The following is a 17,847-nucleotide window of genomic DNA, read 5'->3' as shown; positions in this document are numbered from 1 at the left end:
TGATCTAGAACCTCATGGCATGGGGAAAGTAGCACTTAAGCAACACTTTGCTTTTTCACTTCAAATCACCCTAACCTGAAGTTATTTTTCTTTTTTTTTCTTTTTTTTTGCAATAATTTTTATTCAAATTTTCATAAAACATACAAAACAAAATCATAAAACATTCAAAGACAAAAAACAAAACAAAACAAAAATGATTAAGCAAAAAAATAAAATATTGACTTCCCATTTGTCACAGATCAAATCAGTTATAGGTCTACAATATATAACAATCCTGTCTCTTAAATTATATTATAAAATCACTTTCCTCCAGTAGTTATCTTAATTAATCATCAAATCTCATAAACATTACTTTATTCTTTCCACAAAAAGTCAAAGAGAGGTTTCAATTCTTTAAGAAATATATCTATCAATTTTTCTCCAAATAAACATTTCGATTAATCCATCTCATCAAAATCTGTTAGGTCCAATAATTTCAATAGCCATTATTCCATTATCCCTATTAATTTCATCTTCCATCTTCAATAGTCCTGTTAAGTCCAGTAATTTCAGTGTCCAATCTTCCATTATCAGTATTCCATAATAATCTTGCTGTCATAGCCATAGTCATATAATAAGAGTCTGATGGGAATTTCCTCTATCCCAAATATTTTCTTGCCATCCATTCTGAATAAGTTGCTGAAGTACTGTTGTAAAGTCATATCTCTGTTCTTCTTTTTAACAAAATGCACTGGCTCATCTCTTGAGAGTTTTTCCATTGTCACATGGCTGCAGTTAATTCCATAGATTTTCACTATATCAAACTCCATCACGTCAGTCCAGTCCAGAAGATTATCCAAGCCATTGATAACTTTATCTCTAATATCTTCATTAATTTCTTCAGAGATAACGTTAAATTCCAAACAGTAGATTTTATTTCTAATATCCATAAACTCCAGATCTTTTTCCAATTCCACATTTGTTCCAATCTCTAGGGCTTGTATCTTCCCTTTATTTTTTCTTTTCTCATCTCTGATCTCATTCTCCTCTCTCACAGGATCCCCTATTTCTTTAAGCTCCTGCGTCATTTTGCTCAGTTCAATTTTCAGCTCCTTACTGCCCTGTCGCAGGGTTTGTTTCGTTATCTCAATCTCATCCATTATTTTCTGAAACATAATTACTTCCAGATTCTCAGCCACTTTCTTGATTGCCATTTTTAAAACCACGAAAACAAAGCAAAACAGAAGTAAAGAAGAGCCACTTCTTATTTCAGCAACAATTGGGTTAATATTCCAGGCTTGATGACATCACAGTATAAACAGAGCAGCCTGCCTTATCTCTCTATGTTCAAGAATACAAAACAAATTTAGTTCCCAGCATCAAAACAGTTAGTGGCGTCGTGAAGAAGCAGATTCGTCGAAATAAAATAGACCAAAAAGAGAATAGTCCCAGACAATATAACATTCCTCGGAATAGAAATCCCTCTTCTGTTTATATCTTTAGAATGCACTTCCAGGACAGCTTTTTGCAACAGAAACAGAGATAAGCTGTTAATTTCATGAATAACAGAGAAGAGTTATAGCTCACCCAGGAGTACTTCAAAGCCGATCAATCTGACAAATCTCCTTTTGCTGCAACAATTTAAACCAAGTAAGAAAAATAATAGAAAGAAGGGTGCTTGCCTGTTAGTCGGTTTTCTCTTTGAAGAAAATATAAACGTATCGCATTAAACAGATAGAGCAAAAGTTTGGAAGTCCATCCGGCATTGTTGGCTGGACCTTTTGTCATAAATTAATGAAATCCAGTCCTCCCAACAAAAACAGGCTTTTGAGGTTGATCTCTACGTTTCTCCCTGCCCGGGAGAAATTTCATCAGTCAAAAAAAAAAATGTTCTGACTGATTTATATCTGAATAAGCTTCTTTTGAGGCGGGAGCCCGTCTCAAAAGCAGGCACAAGCGAAGTCACCCTTCCCGGAAGTCTCCTGAAGTTATTTTTCCTAGAAGCAGCAGCTATCAGGGCCTTTATATATATGATGTCGGCTGTGGTTGTCCACTCATCTTTGTGTATTCTGTTGGCTTTATTTTACTGCATTATATATTTTTGTTTTGTGTATACCACTTTGATTTTTTTCTAAATATGAAGTGATTTATAAATGCTTCAAATAAATAAAATAAAATTCCATGGAATGTATTCTTTGCCCGATGTTTCCTGGCTGTTGTCTAATACTCTGATCCCATCACCATTCTGTTAGGAAAACTTGCAGCAGGGACTACTGATGCTGAAGAAGCTACAAGAATTTTAGCAGAGAAGAGACGTCAGGCTCGTCTCCAGAAAGAACAAAATGAAAAAGAAAGGCAGGAAAGAGAGGAACATGAAAGGTATCTTCCCCACCACCACCTTGCTTCTCCATTGATAACAACGCACACTTTTTATCATTATTGCTTATAGAATCATAGAAATGTAGAGTTGGAAGGGGCCTATAAGGCTACCAAGTCCAACCCCCTGCTCAATGTGAGAATCCAACTTAAAGCATATCCAACAGGTGGGTGTCCAGCTGCCTCTTGAAGGCCTCCAGTGTTGGAGAGCCCATCACCTCCCTAGGCAATTGGTTCCATTGTCACACCGCTGTAACAGTTAGGAAGTTTTTCCTGATATTCAGTTGAAATCTGGCTTCTTCTTACTTGAGCCCTTTATTCCGTATCCTGCAGTCTGGGATGATCGAGAAGAGATCCTGGCCTCTGTGTGACAACCTTTCAAGTAGTTGAAGAGTGCTATCATATCTCCCCTCAGTCTTCTCTTCTGAAGGCTAAGCATGCCCAGTTCTTTCAGTCTCTCCTCATAGGGCTTTGTTTCTAGTTTCCTGATCATCCTCGTTGCCCTCCTCTGAACCTGTTCCAGTTTGTCTGCATCCTTCTTAAACTGTGGTGTTCAGAACTGGGCACAGTACTCAAGATGAGGCCTAACCAGTGCTGAATAGAGGGGAACAAGTACTTCATGCAATTTGGAAATTATACTTCTGTTAATGCAGCCTAAAATAGCATTTGCTTTTTTTGCAGACACACCACACTGTTGGCTCATATTCAGCGTATGATCAACAACAATCCCAAGATCCTTCTTGCATGTAGTACTGCTAAGCCAGATATCCCCATCTTATAACTGTGCATTTGGTTTCTTTTTCCTACGTGTAGAACTTTGAATTTTAAATTTCATTCTGTTGTTTTCAGCCCAATGCTCCAGCCTATCAAGATCCCTTTGAATGTTGTTTCTGTCTTCCAAGGTATTAGGTATCCCTTCCCAATTTTGTATCATTTGCAAATATGATAAGCGTTCCCTGCACCTCCTCATCCAAGTCATTAATAAAAATGTTGAAAAGCACTGGGCCCAGGAGCAATTCCTGCGGTAGCCCACTCGTTACCGCTCTCCAGTTTGAGAAGGAAGCATTGATAAGTACTGTTTGAGTACAATGCTGTAGCACTTGGTGGTTGTTCCATCCAGCCCACATTTAGTTAGCTTGGTAATCAGAATATCATGGGGCACGTTGTCAAAAGCTTTGCTGAAGTCGAGATATATTATGTCCACAGCTTTCACACAGTCTACCAGGGAGGTTACCCAATCAAGAAATGAGATAAGATTAGTCTGGCAGGATTTGTTCTTGGTAAATCCATATTGGCTTCTAGTAATCACTGCACTGTTTTCAAGGTGCTTTCAAGCTTGACCACTTTATAATCAGCTCCATAATTTCCCCAGGGGTCGATGTCAGGCTGTCCGTAGTTCCTAGGTCCCTCCTTTTTGCACTTTTTGAAGATAGGGACAACATTAGCCCTCCTCCAGTCCTCCGGCACTTCATCCATCCTCCACGATTTTTTAAAGATAATAGACAAAGATAACGGTTCCGAGAATTCTTCAGCCAGTTCTTTCAATTCTCTAGGATGCAGTTCATCGGGCCCTGGAGATTTGAGACTCGTTCAAAGTGATTAGGTATTTCTTGACCAGTTGTCTATTAATCTCAAACTGCAATCCTGCCCCTTCAACTTCACGTTTCTCAGGAGGGTCATAGACTCTCGTTTGGGAGAAGACTAAGCCAAAGTAAGAATTGTGCACTCCTGCCTTTGTCATCTGTTATCATTTTGCCATCTTCATTGAGTTGCTGAACCACCATTTCTTTTCTCTATTTTTTACTATGGATGTACCTGAAGAAAGCTTTTTTGTTGCTTTTGGCATCTCTCACTAACCTCAGCTCATTCTCAGGTTTAGCCTTCCTGATGCTATCCCTACAATTCCGTGCTACCTTTCTGTACTCTTTCTTTGTGGTTTGGCCTTCCTTCCATTTCCTGTATGTGTCCTTTTTTGTTTTCAAGTAATCTTTTAAGTTTTCTGTGAAGCCACATTGGCTTCTGCTGCTGCCTTTTCCCTGTTTTTCCTTGTTGGAATTGTTTGTCATTGTGCCTTTAGAATTTCCTCTTTTAGAAACTCCCAGCCATCTTGGACTCCTTTTCTCATTACGGTCGCTTGCCAGGCACCTTACTTACCGTTGTTCTGAGTTTATTAAAAGCGACTTTCCTGAAGTCCAGGGTATGCATATGGCTACTCTCAGTTTTTGCTTCCATCAAAATCAAGAACTCTAGTATAGTGTGGTCACTTTCCCCCAGAGTTCCCATAACTGCCACTTCATCTACCAAGTTGTCTCTGTTAGTCAGAATCCTCAAGTTGCTTCCTCCACTTTCTGTAGGAGAAAATTATCTCCAGCACAACTCAGGAATTTCTTGGAGGGGCCGTGTTTGGCAGAATTTGTCTCTCAACAGATAGTGGGGTAATTTAAGGCCCCAATTACTACTACATCATGCGTTCTTGGAACATTGGTAATTTGCTTTGCAAAAGTTTCATCCTCATCTTCTCCTTGATTGGGTGGCCGGTAGTAGACTCCAACTACCATGTTCCTTTTATTCCTTGCCCCGTTTATTTTAATCCAGTTGCTCTTGGTGGAAGCTACCAAGCTCATCCTCCTGTATTTCTGTTCAGGGATATATATTTTTAACATATAGGTGACTCTGCCTCCCTTTCTGTTGCTTCTTTTCTTTTTGGACAAGTTATATCCTTCAGTCACTGTATTCCAGTCATGAGAGTCATCCCACCAAGTTTTAGTTCTACCGATCAAGTTGTATTTACTCTCCTCTGTTAAGAGTTCAAGTTTGTCCTGTTTGTTTCCCATACTCTGGGCATTAGGATACAGACATTAAAGACCATCTGATTTATGGCCTGGTTTCCTTCCTACCTTTTCATGAAGACTATTACTGGGTCCCATTACAGCCGTTCCCTCAGTTCCTCTTACTGCGCACAAGCCTTTGTTAGTTGTTACCGCCAAGTTTACGTCTCTCTCCCCCCAGGATTCAGTTTAAAGCTCTCCTGATGAATTTCTCCATGCTGTGGCCAAACACATTCCTCCCCGTCCTTGTGAGGTGCAACTCATCACTTCCCAGCAATCTATCTTCCAGGAAGCATAGCCCGTGGTCCCAGAATCCAAATCTCTCGCATCGGCACCACCTTTGTAGTAGAAAGTATTTTTTTTTCCCTTTCCATTCCTGTTCTGAGTATCAGAAGGATGGACAAGAAAACTATCTGGGTCCCAAAGTCCTTGAGTTTCCTTCTTAGAGCTTCCTTCTTAGAGCTTCAAAGTCTGACATGATTTCTTCATAGCTCCATATCATAGCTCCACATGGCAGTACAGTATCATACAGTATCCCACATGGATGAGAAGGGATATCTGTCAGTGGGCTTTATGAGTGATGGCAACCCTTCCTTCAAATCTCTAATCTGTCCTCCAGAGAGGCAGCAAACCTGGCAAGTCCATGGATCTTCTTGGCATACTTGGGTTTCAATCCCATGCGGTAGGATATCTTCCACCACTACTACTCTTTTCTTCTTGTCATGGGGAGTGGTTTCATTGCATCTACTTGACTGAGCTTCAGCTTCTTGCTTGCTGTCACGTGGGGTCTCCTGTAATTCTTCCCTTGCAGATTGTTCTCTATTCTCATCCTCAAGTGCCTTGAAGTGGTTCTGTAGTTCCACCAGTGATGGATGTCTTCTTGCTGTTCTGCTCTTAACTGCCACCCTTTTCCACAGAGTTTCTTCCACTTCATTGTTGTTCTCCACAGCAGTCTCTGCTGCTTCAACATGCTGTTGTTCTTCCACCTCTTGTACTTCTCTTTGCTGTTGTTGTTCCAGCGTTCTATCTGAGAACTCCTCATTTTCTCTTATACTCTTCAGTGTGGCCACCCACTGTTCTAGGCTCCTCACTTTTTCTTCCAATAGTGCCACCAGCTTGCACTGGTTGCACCTGTATTCCTTGTTCTCAGGCAAGAAAACAAACATTGCACACACCTTGCAGGTCACCACCACTGGAGAGTCCTTCCTGTCCATAGTCTCTACTGCCTTTTGTTTCTTTCTTTCTACTTGTATTGGAATGACCTGTGCTTTGTCCTGTCCTCCTTCAGGGTAAATAAGAGAGTCCCACTGGTATGTGATGTGCCATACAAGGGAAAGCTTTTAATTAGTTTAAAAAGAGAGCTTTTAATTAGTTTCATCTTCAGACAGGGGAAAGTTAATAGTCTGTGCTTATCTAAAGTATAGTGCATCCTTGTTCATGATTTCCCAGAACTGGATCCCCCATAATTTCAGATGCATCTCCTGTTCTCCAAGGAAATGCACAAATACATGATTCTGTGCCATGTTTAAGTGTAATGCAAGGTATAATCTTTCTGGTAGTCTAAAAATATTGTTGTGGCTTTGAAGGCTAGAGAGAGAAGAGCTGAAAAGAAAGGCAGAAGAAGAGAGGATTCGGTTGGAAGAAGAGGCCCTCAGGAGAGAAGAGAAAAGGCGACGTGAAGAAGAAGAGGCTAGGAGAACAGCAGAAGAGGAAGCTAGGAGGAGAGCTGAAGAAGAAAGCATGCTAAGGGAAAGGCAAGAAAAGGAATTGAAAGCTGTGATCGCTTTGCAGGTATGAGCCTTTGGAGGAGGAGGGGTGTGTGTATTCTTTGGAAGTGGTTTCACTATGCGGCCTCTTTCGAGACAGAACCTAGGGTACCCAATACAGTACTTTGGAACTATACTTTGGGGGAATATGGTTACTACATTTTTCTGCAGGCTTGTAAGTTGTCAGTATTTAAATAAATAAGTTGTGTGTTGGCTTATGTGTGTTTAATTAGAAAGAAGCAGCAGAAGCAAAGGCCCGGGAGGCGGCTGAACATCTGCGTCTGGAAAGGGAACAAATTATGCAGCAGATAGAGCAAGAAAGACTGGAGAGAAAGAAGGTAGTCAGATGGTCCATATCAAGTGTAAAGGCATTGTTACTTTTATTCCTATGAGTATATGAAACCCATCTCTAATTAAAGGTGCCCTAGACAAAAGAAGAACTAGATATATTTGAGCTCCTAGTGTCAAATGTAATAGCTGATTATAAGCCCTGTTCAAAATTATTATCCTTTTCGTGTTTAACTCTTAAGATTCAGGAGCTGCCCGTTGATATACGTGTGATCTGCCTGCCAATTGCAAACTCCATGTATAGGGACATGGTTGACCAGGCTGTAATAAACCTGCAGAGTCTATAACAAAAGCAAAATATATTTACTCTGTTACATATGTAGCAAGTGCATTTAATCTGATGGTTGAAAATTGTTAGCATTGGTAACTTGCCACTGCGTTACAGGCATACCCCACTTTAACGTTCGCAATGGGACCAGAGAGTATACTTTAAGCGAAAATAAACTTTAAGTGAAGCAATTGTCTTCACTTGTACTGCATGCAATCACCACTAGATGGCAGTGGTGTCATGCCAATAAAGTGTATGTTATTGCGAAGCACGCAAATGTTAAGCGGGGTATGGGGACGTATGGAGCATGTATGTTATAGCGAGGTGACGTTAAGTGAAGCGACATTAAGCGGGGTATGCCTGTATTACATAGATGAACCATGTTAAAAGGAAACTATATTGGAAGATAGTAACAGCAATGATCCAGGAATATGGTCAGTTGCTCCGCTACCACACCTTATGTGACTATCCAAAGATTTATGACCTTATTCAAGATCCACATATCTGTAGCCTCTGTAAGTTATGTAAAAGCTGCTAGAAAAGGGACTTATTCTTCTTTGCTATGTATTGATGCAATAATACTTTCAGATTTGGAAGCAAACGATAGCAAATAACATTTTTCTTTTCTTTTTCATTTTAGAGAATAGATGAAATAATGAAAAGGACAAGAAAAAGCGACACACCAGAAATCAAGGTGGAACAGAATTTCCTTCTTTTCCTTGGAGGTGTAGAATTTTGTAGTTCAACATATAATAAATTCCTGTTCACCCAGAAATCCAAATGTTGTTATGTGCCTTCAAGTTGATTACAACGTGTGGCGACTCTATGAATCAATGACCTCCAATAGCATCTGTTATAAACCACCCTGTTCAGATCTTTATAAGTTCAGGTCTGTGGCTTCCTTTATGGAATCGATCCATCTCTTGTTTGGACTTCCTCTTTTTCTATTCCCTTCTGTTTTTCCCAGCATTATCGTCTTTTCTAGTGAATCGTGTCTTCTCATTATGTGTCCAAAGTACGAAAACCTCAGTTTCAACATTTTAGCTTCTAGTGACAGTTCTGGTTCAATTTGTTCTAACACCCAATTATCTGCCTTTTTTGCGATCCATGGTATCTGCAAAGCTCAACTCCAACATCACATTTCAAATGAGTTGATCTTTCTCTTATCCACTTTTTTCACTGTCCAGCTTTCACATCCATACATAGAGATTGGAAATACCATGGTCTGAATGATCCTGACTCTAATGTTCAGCAATACATCTTTACATTTGAGGACCTTTTCTAGTTCTCTCATAGCTGCCCTCCCCAGTCCTAGCCTTCTTCTGATTTCTTTACTATTGTCTCCATTTTGGTTAATGACTGTGCTGAGGTATTGATAATCCTTGACAAGTTCAAACCTTCTGTAGTCGTTACTTTAGCCTTTTTGACGCTCAGCTGTAGTCCTTTTGCGCTCTCCTCTTTAACTTTCATCAGTATTCGTTTCAAATCATTACTGGTTTCTGTTAGTAGTATGGTATCATCTGCATATCTTAAATTATTGATATTTCTCCCTCCAATTCTCACACCTCCTTCATCTTGGTCCAATCCCACTTTCCGTATGATATGTTCTGCATATAGATTAAACAAATAGGATGATAAAATACACCCCTGTCTCACACCCTTTCCGATGGGGAAGCAATAGATTTCTCCATATTTTGTCCTTACAGTAAGTAGCCTCTTGTCCAGAGTATAGGTTGCACATCAGGACAATCAGATGCTGTGGTACCCCCATTTCTTTTAAAGCCTTCCATAGTTTTTCATGATCTACACAGTCCAAGGCTTTACTGTAATCTATAAAGCACAGGGTGAGTTTCTTCTGAAATTCCTTAGTCCATTCCATTATCCAACGTATGTTTGTGGTATGGTCTCTGGTACCTCTGGCTTTTCTAAATCCAGCTTGGACGTCTGGCATTTCTCACTCCATATGTGGTAAGAGCCTTTGTTGTAGAATCTTGAGCATTACTTTACTTGCCACAGCGCTACTCGTACTTGTCCTTTGTTCTTCCCCAGTAGCTTGGGGAGTGCCTTCTGACCTGGGGTTTTTATCTTCCAGCATTATCTTGTGTTGCATTTTGGATACTCTGTTCATAGCATTTTGTGGTAAGAGGTATTCAGAGGAGGTTTACCTTTGCCTTCCTTTGAGTTTGGATGTATCTTAGTCTGGTGCCTCAGCTTTGACCATTCCGCCATGGGTGCCTCTCCTAGAAGTCCAGCCTCTTGCTCTAGACTCCTGATGGCATTTCTCTCAGCTTCTTCAACACTCTGAAACCCCCTCACCACGTTAAGGTGCATCCTAGAGGAGGAGAAATCCAAATATTATTCTTCAGTTGTGTTTTAACACAATGGTTACTTTTGCTCCTTTCAGAAGGATTGCCACAACTTATTGTTTCTCTCTGGTATATTCAACAGAATATACCAAATATGTGCAACTATGGGGCAACATCAGGGCAAATAATGCCTCAGTTATGCTCCTCTTATGCCTGTAGAGGGAGAGGTGAAAATAAGTGATCTTTGCTGTCTCTCTTGGTTGGCACAGTATCTCCCCAAACACACTCATACAGGAAAGCAGCTTAGGGCATTTTGGAAAAACAAACAGTAGGACAGGAAAGAGTTTCTGCTCTCCTCTCAACTGAAGCTTCTGTGGCTGCTTTTCAGTAATGCAAACAAAACAGGACGGGAACATCAGAACTTGGGAAGCTGCTTTTTACTGAGTCAGATCCTGGGTCTATCCAGCTCAGTATTGTCTACGCTAACTGGCAGCAGCTATCCAGGTTCCATACAGGAGTCTCTCCCAGACCTCCTAGAGATGCCAGCGATTGAACCGGGGACTTTCTTCATGCAAAGCAGATGTTCTTCACTGAGCTACGGCCCTTCTGCATAGGAAGAAACACTTAACTCCATTTAACATAAAATTTGACCCTTAATCGCTGCTTTCTGCTATACAGTTCATTTAGTTTGAGGCTCTCTCATTCAGCAGTAGCGTTCGAAGATCAAGGCAATTAGTGTTATTGCACAAGGAGCTGAAGAGCTGGCTGGTGTACATTTTTCTGCCATCCTTGCCAGCATGATTGGTGAAGGAAGGTGCTACTTGTGTCAAATGGCTATTGCTTCTGCAGTTATCAGCCCAAGGGACTTAAGAAAGAAATGTCAGGGGTTCTAGCTATTATTTATTAATACCACAGATGCACACACACAGCACCTTGACTGGTCAAAAAAACCAAATTGCTGGAGAATCTGGCACAGGGACAAGGCATCTCTGATCTCTAGGTATCAACTTGCAGTCCCTGTAAAGGTTGGAGAAACCTAGAGGACAGGTGTTGGTATAAGTACTTAGGCAATGTCTACCTTTCTCACACTGGAGCAGATAATGCAGACATGATGTAAGGATCTTGCTGAAAGCCCCCCATTCATCTCCTTCAACAGGCATTGTTCTTCCATATGTCTGGTTCCTTCTAGTTGATAGAGAATGTTACAACAAGATCAATATATTTTGTTACGTATTTTGTGTGTGTGTGTGTGTGTGTGTCTGTATCTGTGTGTGTAACATTTTGAGCAAAAAATAACCTGTAAGATACCTCTGCAAAGGTTTGCATTTTATGAATTTAATATGTTTGCTACAGAAGGAAGAAATTCAGCCAGATGTGCCATCATCTCTAAATGTGGACAAACAGCCAAAGCCACCGGCTGTCAGTCAAGCAGGTAAAAATACTGTATTAATATAAGTTATGTATTGATAGCCTTCCAAAATCCATATGAAACCTGCTGGATTGTTATGATTTTTGGCAATACATTCTGAAAGTTCAAGAGTTTTGCCAGATCTGTTCAGAGTATAATTCTGGCAGACTCTGTTTAGTTTGGGGCTTTTGACTGATCTGCTGTTTCATTTTTGTTGTCTTTTATACTGTTATACTTGTTACTTTTAACCTTGTAACCCACCTTGATTTGACATATGCCTAGAAAGGCAAGATATAAATTTCAGTATAAATAAATATTCAGCACTATTCAATCTACAAAGTCTCTGCATAGTGAGAATGAAGGCAGGGGTGGATTTGCAGGGCCACAAGATCCTGTAACTCAGTGACGGAGCACATTATTTAAATGGAAAAGGTCTCCGCTGGTATCAATCTTTATTCTTTGCCTGTTTACATTCTTTTTCTAGTGCATTGCAGGGCAGATTAAGGCAGATAATCAAGTCAGTGTCTTCCCCCCTGCTGCTTTCTATCTGTCAGTTACAATCAACACTTCATTGACATCAATGAAAGGGAATACACATTTGAAGAGCTCATGTAGATAAGTAGATCGATAAAAGTATCAATGACTATCAATAATTTAAAAGCGATTTTAAAAAAAAAACTAATTGGGAAAAAAATGAATCGGAAACCAGGCTACTGGTTTCTACTTCAAAATTCTCTCTGCAAAGATAGAGAATATAAGAAATAATAATTAATCCAATGGCAGATCTGATTATTGCAGAAAATGAAGCCCATCACTACTCTGTATAACGGAACTTCCTATGTTCATACTAAAACAAAGGCCATATCTCCTGATTCAGCCATAGGATTCTATGCGCTATGAGTAAAGTGCATGGAGTAACAGACATGCTGGGCTAAGACCCTTTCCTACTTTCAACAAATGTAGAGTTTCCAGGAGATAAGTACTGAACAGGCTCTATGAAAGAATGCATGATTCTGGACTCATGTCTCAACTCTTTCCTGTACATTATCATTGTCATGTGAGCACGACCTCTCTATGTGAAATTCTGCCTCCTGAGAGTTCTGAAGGTTTCCTCATCCAGACAGAGAAAAACTGGAGGAGATAGAAATCACACACATGCACATACACTAAACTGCTCTCTGACTTTCTTCAACTATTGTTTGTCTCCCCCACTTCTATTCTTACTGGCTATTTTTCTACCAGTAGGTTCCCTGGTTGGTATGGGAAAGAACAGGAGAAATAAGGTGCTAGATAAGGGAGATAAACTGGGTGATATCCAGCCAAGTCATACTTGGGGTAGTCCCATTGAAATCATTGGACTTAAGTCCAATGAGTCTACTCTGCTTATGACTTAGTTGGCTATCACCCAGAGGTGCTATAGGCTGCTGCTTTCAGTGTGAGAGTGTAAGTTCTATATCTTCCTCTTTTTATTGGCGGAGAACCTTCAGAGTTCTCACATAGTGAATGTAACATCTACCCAGGCTCTTAGATGACACACATTTAAATTTTAAGCTTGTACATTTTACTTTCTTGTATATTTCCATTTTGAACTTTCTCTGGTCTACTGAGGCATAATATTGAATCTTATTTCTACAGAACAATCCTGCATTAAAGAGAGAAATAAACATTGTGGATCACTTTTGCCAATAACTTAAAAGTTGTGTGTGTGTTAAATCGCATTTTCTAATGAAATTTGTTTTATAGAAATGAATGGACTGGTGCAGTGCAAAGATGATAAAGACCTAGGATGTGCTGTGTCTGACTCTTTCCATCATGATGTATTTTCTAATGGATTTAAGCCGCTTATGGGCCTTATTCAACTGAACCAAATGGATGGGAAATCAAACAGCATCGATGATTCAACAGATGAAGTTCAGTCTATGGATGTGAGGTACATAACCATTTGAAAATATTGGTCAGTATTCAAAGAACCACACAACTAGTTACATGTGCCCAATGCTGTTGGTTTAGATATGTGTTTTTATATGATGTGGTTCAGTGATATGCTTCTCAAAAGTTTCTTTTTAAGAAAGACTTGCTGAATTTGCAAATACATAGTAACTTGGTGAAAAAAATGGAAATGAACTGCCTTCAAGTCGTTCCAGACTTATGGCGACCCTATGAATAGGATTTTCATGGTAAGCGGTATTCAGAGGGGGTTTACCATTGCCTCCCTCTGAGGCTAGTTCTCCCCAGCTGGCTAGGGCCTGCTCAGCTTGCCGCAGCTACACAAGCCAGTCCCTTCCTTGTCCACAGCTGCCGGCTGGGGGGCAACTGGGCTCCTTGGGACTATGCAACTTGCCCACGGCTGCACAGGTGGCAGGGCACGTAACCCCTGAGCCACTCACTGTGGGGGTGATCTTTAGCTGGCCCTTTACACCCAGGAGACACGAGTGGGGATTTGAACTCACCGACTCTGGACTCCCAGCCAGGCTCTCCTCCCCACTGTGCTATACCAGCTAGTAACTTGGTATCCTCACCCTAATAATTTGAAAGTTTCATTTATCATTTAATGAAACATTCTTTGTCAAAGTTCTGTGTTTTGCCATTCCTTCCCTTTTACCGACATCTGTGAACCAATATTTGATACTCTTACCCATGGTGTACAAAGGAGCAAAATGCATTCTGCAGCCTGATCCTATGCATGCTTACTAAGAAGCAAATCCCACTGTGTCAAATAGTGCCTACTCCAAGGTAAGTTTTCTAGGATTGCAGTCTTACTTGATTTAAAGCTTAAAAATGTACTTGATGTTATCCACTATCTCACTACTGTAAAATGGACGAGCTGAAACCATGCTTTTATCTGAGGATATTTTCATTGTCATGAATGCAATTGGACATAAATGGTAATAAGTTGATTCTTACCTTCTCTTTTTTTTTCCAGTCCTGCTTCAAAAGAAGAACTTATATCTATCCCTGAGTTTTCACCATTGAATGAAATTATGCCTGGTGTTTCTTTGGACCAAAATGGATCAAATAATGGGAAGGCTCTTCAAGATCTACTAGATTTTACTGGCCAGGCCACGTACCCCAAATTATCAAGTGAAAGTGTTAGCATAGATGACTGTAATAAAAACTTGATTGATGGATTTAATAGTCCGGGGCAGGAGACAACTCTCAACACCTTGTGTTGACAAACATGCTGCTACGTAGCAATAAGGTACAGTAGTCTTGTAAAAAGTGTAATTGCTTAGCTACCTCTTGCAGGCAATGTTTGTGTGTGTTCTCTTTGACTGCCAAGAACATACTGCACAAGTGAAATAAAAACGTATGAGCCATCTTCAGCAGGTACTGTTCATGCATTTAGTGAGCTTGTGAATAGGGAGCAGGGTAGCATTGGCTGGCTGCACCTCTGACACTGGCATGCCCCTCTGTATGCACGTTGTCCCTTTTATGCATTCAGCTGCATACATGAATATATGGGGTGTGGTAGTCAGTGCAGCCTCACTCATGGCTTCACTAAACATGTGAATAGTACTTTGGAAAAGGGTAATGTTTGTTTTTTGTCCTGTATGTTTAAAACATTTTAAGATGTATGAGCAGCCAGATGTTAAGGTGAAAATTAGCTGTGGTTAATAAGTTTGTAAATGCAAACAGTGGCTGTAAGAAGGGCATTTCTGCCATTATATTTCCTGGACTAATGAATGTTCAGTTTTCCATGTTATGCATTTATACCTTGAGAAACTGGAAATGGAAACCAGTAAATGCGAGAACAACAATTATGTATAATAATCTGAAAATGAAACATTAGATTTATGTAAACTTACTCTATTGCTTTTTCTGATTGACAGATGACATTATTTGGGAGACTAAAGACACTTCCAACACTGTTGTTGGTAAACAAGAGCTTATCGTTGTAAGAAGCTGCTGCAGTCCTCAACACTGAATACCATGTTCCTCTGCACTGAATTTAATGTCTTCCTATGTGCATTGTTCAGCAATTAGTCAGTTGGGTCGAGAGTGGAAACTTCAGATTAAGTGATTTCAGGGAACATTTATGGGAGCTTTTTTTTAGAATTTGAGCTTTAGCTGCTAAGAAAACATGGTTATTAAATATATGTATGTATATATCTTAGTGGGCTCCCAAGTGAGTCAGTCCATTTATTTTAAAACCATTATTTTAATTTTATAATTGAACTATCAAAATGCACATTGGAATTAAACAGCAGTCCCTGTGTTTGCCATGTGATGTCTTTTGGGTGTTTTTTTTTTCCTGTGGGAAAAGGTTGTTTTTTAAATGCCATTTATTATATTTAATTGCAAATCAAGAACTGAGAATGCTTGAAAAAAATATGCTTACTGCTGGAATCCATGAGGCTTTCTTGCAGGCAGTGGAGCATTATAGTTATTCCTAATTAAAGTATGGCACATAACCATTTTACTTGTACTACTTTGATCTGTCAGTAATTGCGTTGGCACTGAATTGGAGCTACCACTAATACAGTGCTCAAATGAAATTAGTAAGTTCTTATCACAACGTACTTAATTTTAACTGGAAAAAAGGATTGATACCATTAGTCATGTGTATTGTATTATTGTAGAAGTAACTGTATCATGGGGTATAGAATGACGATATGTTAATGTTCAAGATTCAATGTCTGCTATCAATACTAGGTGGCTTTCATTCATGGGATTCGTTAATATCCTACAACTCAGCATCATATAATCCATAGCAAACAATATATAGACATGGGCAACAAGATATTATAAGGCATAACCATGAGTGCTGAAAGTTGTACTCATGCAACACAATAGTCTCTTGGCCTCTCGCACTCTGCAAGCATATATGAAGAAAGCTCTTACTCTTACTGAGATTACATAGGTGTTACATATGTTGTTTGAAGGGCATGATTCAGCCAGTTGAGCATTTTGAGATTCATTGATTTCAATGGGCAGGTTAAGCACTTAAATTTTTCTAATTTGAAATCAATGGGACTTAAAAGTGTATTTAATTTAATCTGGGTTGTGCACAAGGAATTTCAACTCTTGGTGCGAACTCTTAACTTTTGTACTGTGTTTTATGCTGCCTAGAGGACAATTCTGTCCCATTCGTTACACCAACAAAAAATACAATTATGTTGAAGCTAATGAAACTGGAAACTTTTATATATAGGGAGTGTCAAAATGTAATGTAACTCTGTTCTTGTGACTCTAAAAGTGGCACCTATTGAGAATTAAAATTAGTTATTGAAACTATGTGATAATATACCCAAATGCTTACAATGTTTTATGTTGATGTCATTCAGCAAAAAATACCTCCTTGGTGACTGTGCAGTATGTAGTAGCATGGTACAGTGTTCTTCCAAGTTAATTCTGCCGTTTTCCTCCTAAACAATAAAGAAAATTATCGTATTTGGCTGTGATACCATGGTGGTGGTGTTTTTTGTAGATCAGTTGGTTTATTTTGTGACAACAGGTTTTAATTAATGACACACATAGCACTTTCTGCAGGTAAAACATATTTTCAGTCTGGTATCTAAACTTAATAAACAGTTTCTCCAAGTACTCAAAGGAAAAGGTTTAACATAAACCTCTCTTGTTTAGAGAGCCAGTGTGGTGTAGTGGTTAAGGTGTTGGACTATGACCTGGGAAACCAGGGTTTGAATCCCCACACAGCCATGAAGCTGACTGGGTGACCTTGGGCCAGTCACTGCCTCTCAGCCTCAGAGGAAGGCAATGGTAAACCCCCTCTGAATACTGCTTACCATGAAAACCCTATTCAAAGGGTCGCCCATAAGTTGGAATCGACTTGAAGGCAGTCCATTTCCATTTCCTCTTGTTTGAACTGCTAAGAACACAGGGTTTAATACTGAAGATACTTGATGTTCCTTTCTTTCAAGTTGTCCCGCCTCTACATCGTGTTTCCATTTTTAATCCAAAGCTATTTTTCAGTGACTTTAACTACAGGCTGCAAATCTTTAGTATAGTCATGTACCTTTTGTGGTCTGCAGAATTAAATAATATGGAAAATCAAATAGTGGAGTTGTGGAAATATTAAATGCAGCAGGGATGGAAAGATCTGTCGATTTCAGTTCTCTTGGTTTCTCATTTTCCCAATCTTATAATTCAGTTCTCATCTTTGTGGCAAGTTGTGATTTTTTAAAAAAAAATCCTCATGAAAATTTTCCAGCATTTTAGTGCAAATTTCTCCTAATAAACACATTTTTGTAGGCAGTTTTGAGTAATGTACATATTTTTGCAATCTAATGCATTTTTGCATGTTACTTTCACTAATCATTTTTATGCACACTTTCTCCTAACATACGCATTTTTGTAACCATTGGTTTAGGGAACTGCATTGCAAAGTTCAGTTAAGTGTGAATTTTGAAGGATGGCTGTGTTTTGGTTCTCATATTGTTTCAGACTGCATGTACCACTGAGCCAGGCGTATTTTACCAGCCCAGTTCTGGATCAGAATAAAGTAAATCAGGGTGACCCCTGCCTGAAATCTTCCTTTCTCTCAGAGCTGAATACAGAGGCTTGAAACTCCCTCTTCCTCTCCCTTCCCACTGAATATCTGGTAAAGCGT

General features: G+C 39.5%; 1 protein-coding gene across 5 annotated transcripts in view; it reads left to right on the top strand.

Moving 5' to 3' along the window:
* Positions 1–16,681, top strand: part of MAP7D2 (MAP7 domain containing 2) — a 128,950-nt gene extending 112,269 nt beyond the window's left edge. For all 5 annotated transcript variants that reach the window (XM_061627273.1, XM_061627272.1, XM_061627274.1 and 2 more), the window contains 8 exons: positions 2,232–2,358; positions 6,770–6,974; positions 7,183–7,287; positions 8,206–8,259; positions 11,225–11,303; positions 13,023–13,209; positions 14,203–14,478; positions 15,110–16,681. In XM_061627273.1, coding sequence (XP_061483257.1) covers positions 2,232–2,358; positions 6,770–6,974; positions 7,183–7,287; positions 8,206–8,259; positions 11,225–11,303; positions 13,023–13,209; positions 14,203–14,452 — 1,007 coding nt within the window. In that variant the 3' untranslated portion in view covers positions 14,453–14,478; positions 15,110–16,681. The remainder of the gene's footprint in view (positions 1–2,231; positions 2,359–6,769; positions 6,975–7,182; positions 7,288–8,205; positions 8,260–11,224; positions 11,304–13,022; positions 13,210–14,202; positions 14,479–15,109) is intronic.
* Positions 16,682–17,847: the final 1,166 nt, after the last annotated feature.

This window comes from Rhineura floridana, chromosome 5, assembly GCF_030035675.1.
Source record: "Rhineura floridana isolate rRhiFlo1 chromosome 5, rRhiFlo1.hap2, whole genome shotgun sequence".
Lineage (NCBI taxonomy): Eukaryota > Metazoa > Chordata > Lepidosauria > Squamata > Rhineuridae > Rhineura > Rhineura floridana.
This window is presented reverse-complemented; position numbering and strand designations above follow the sequence as displayed.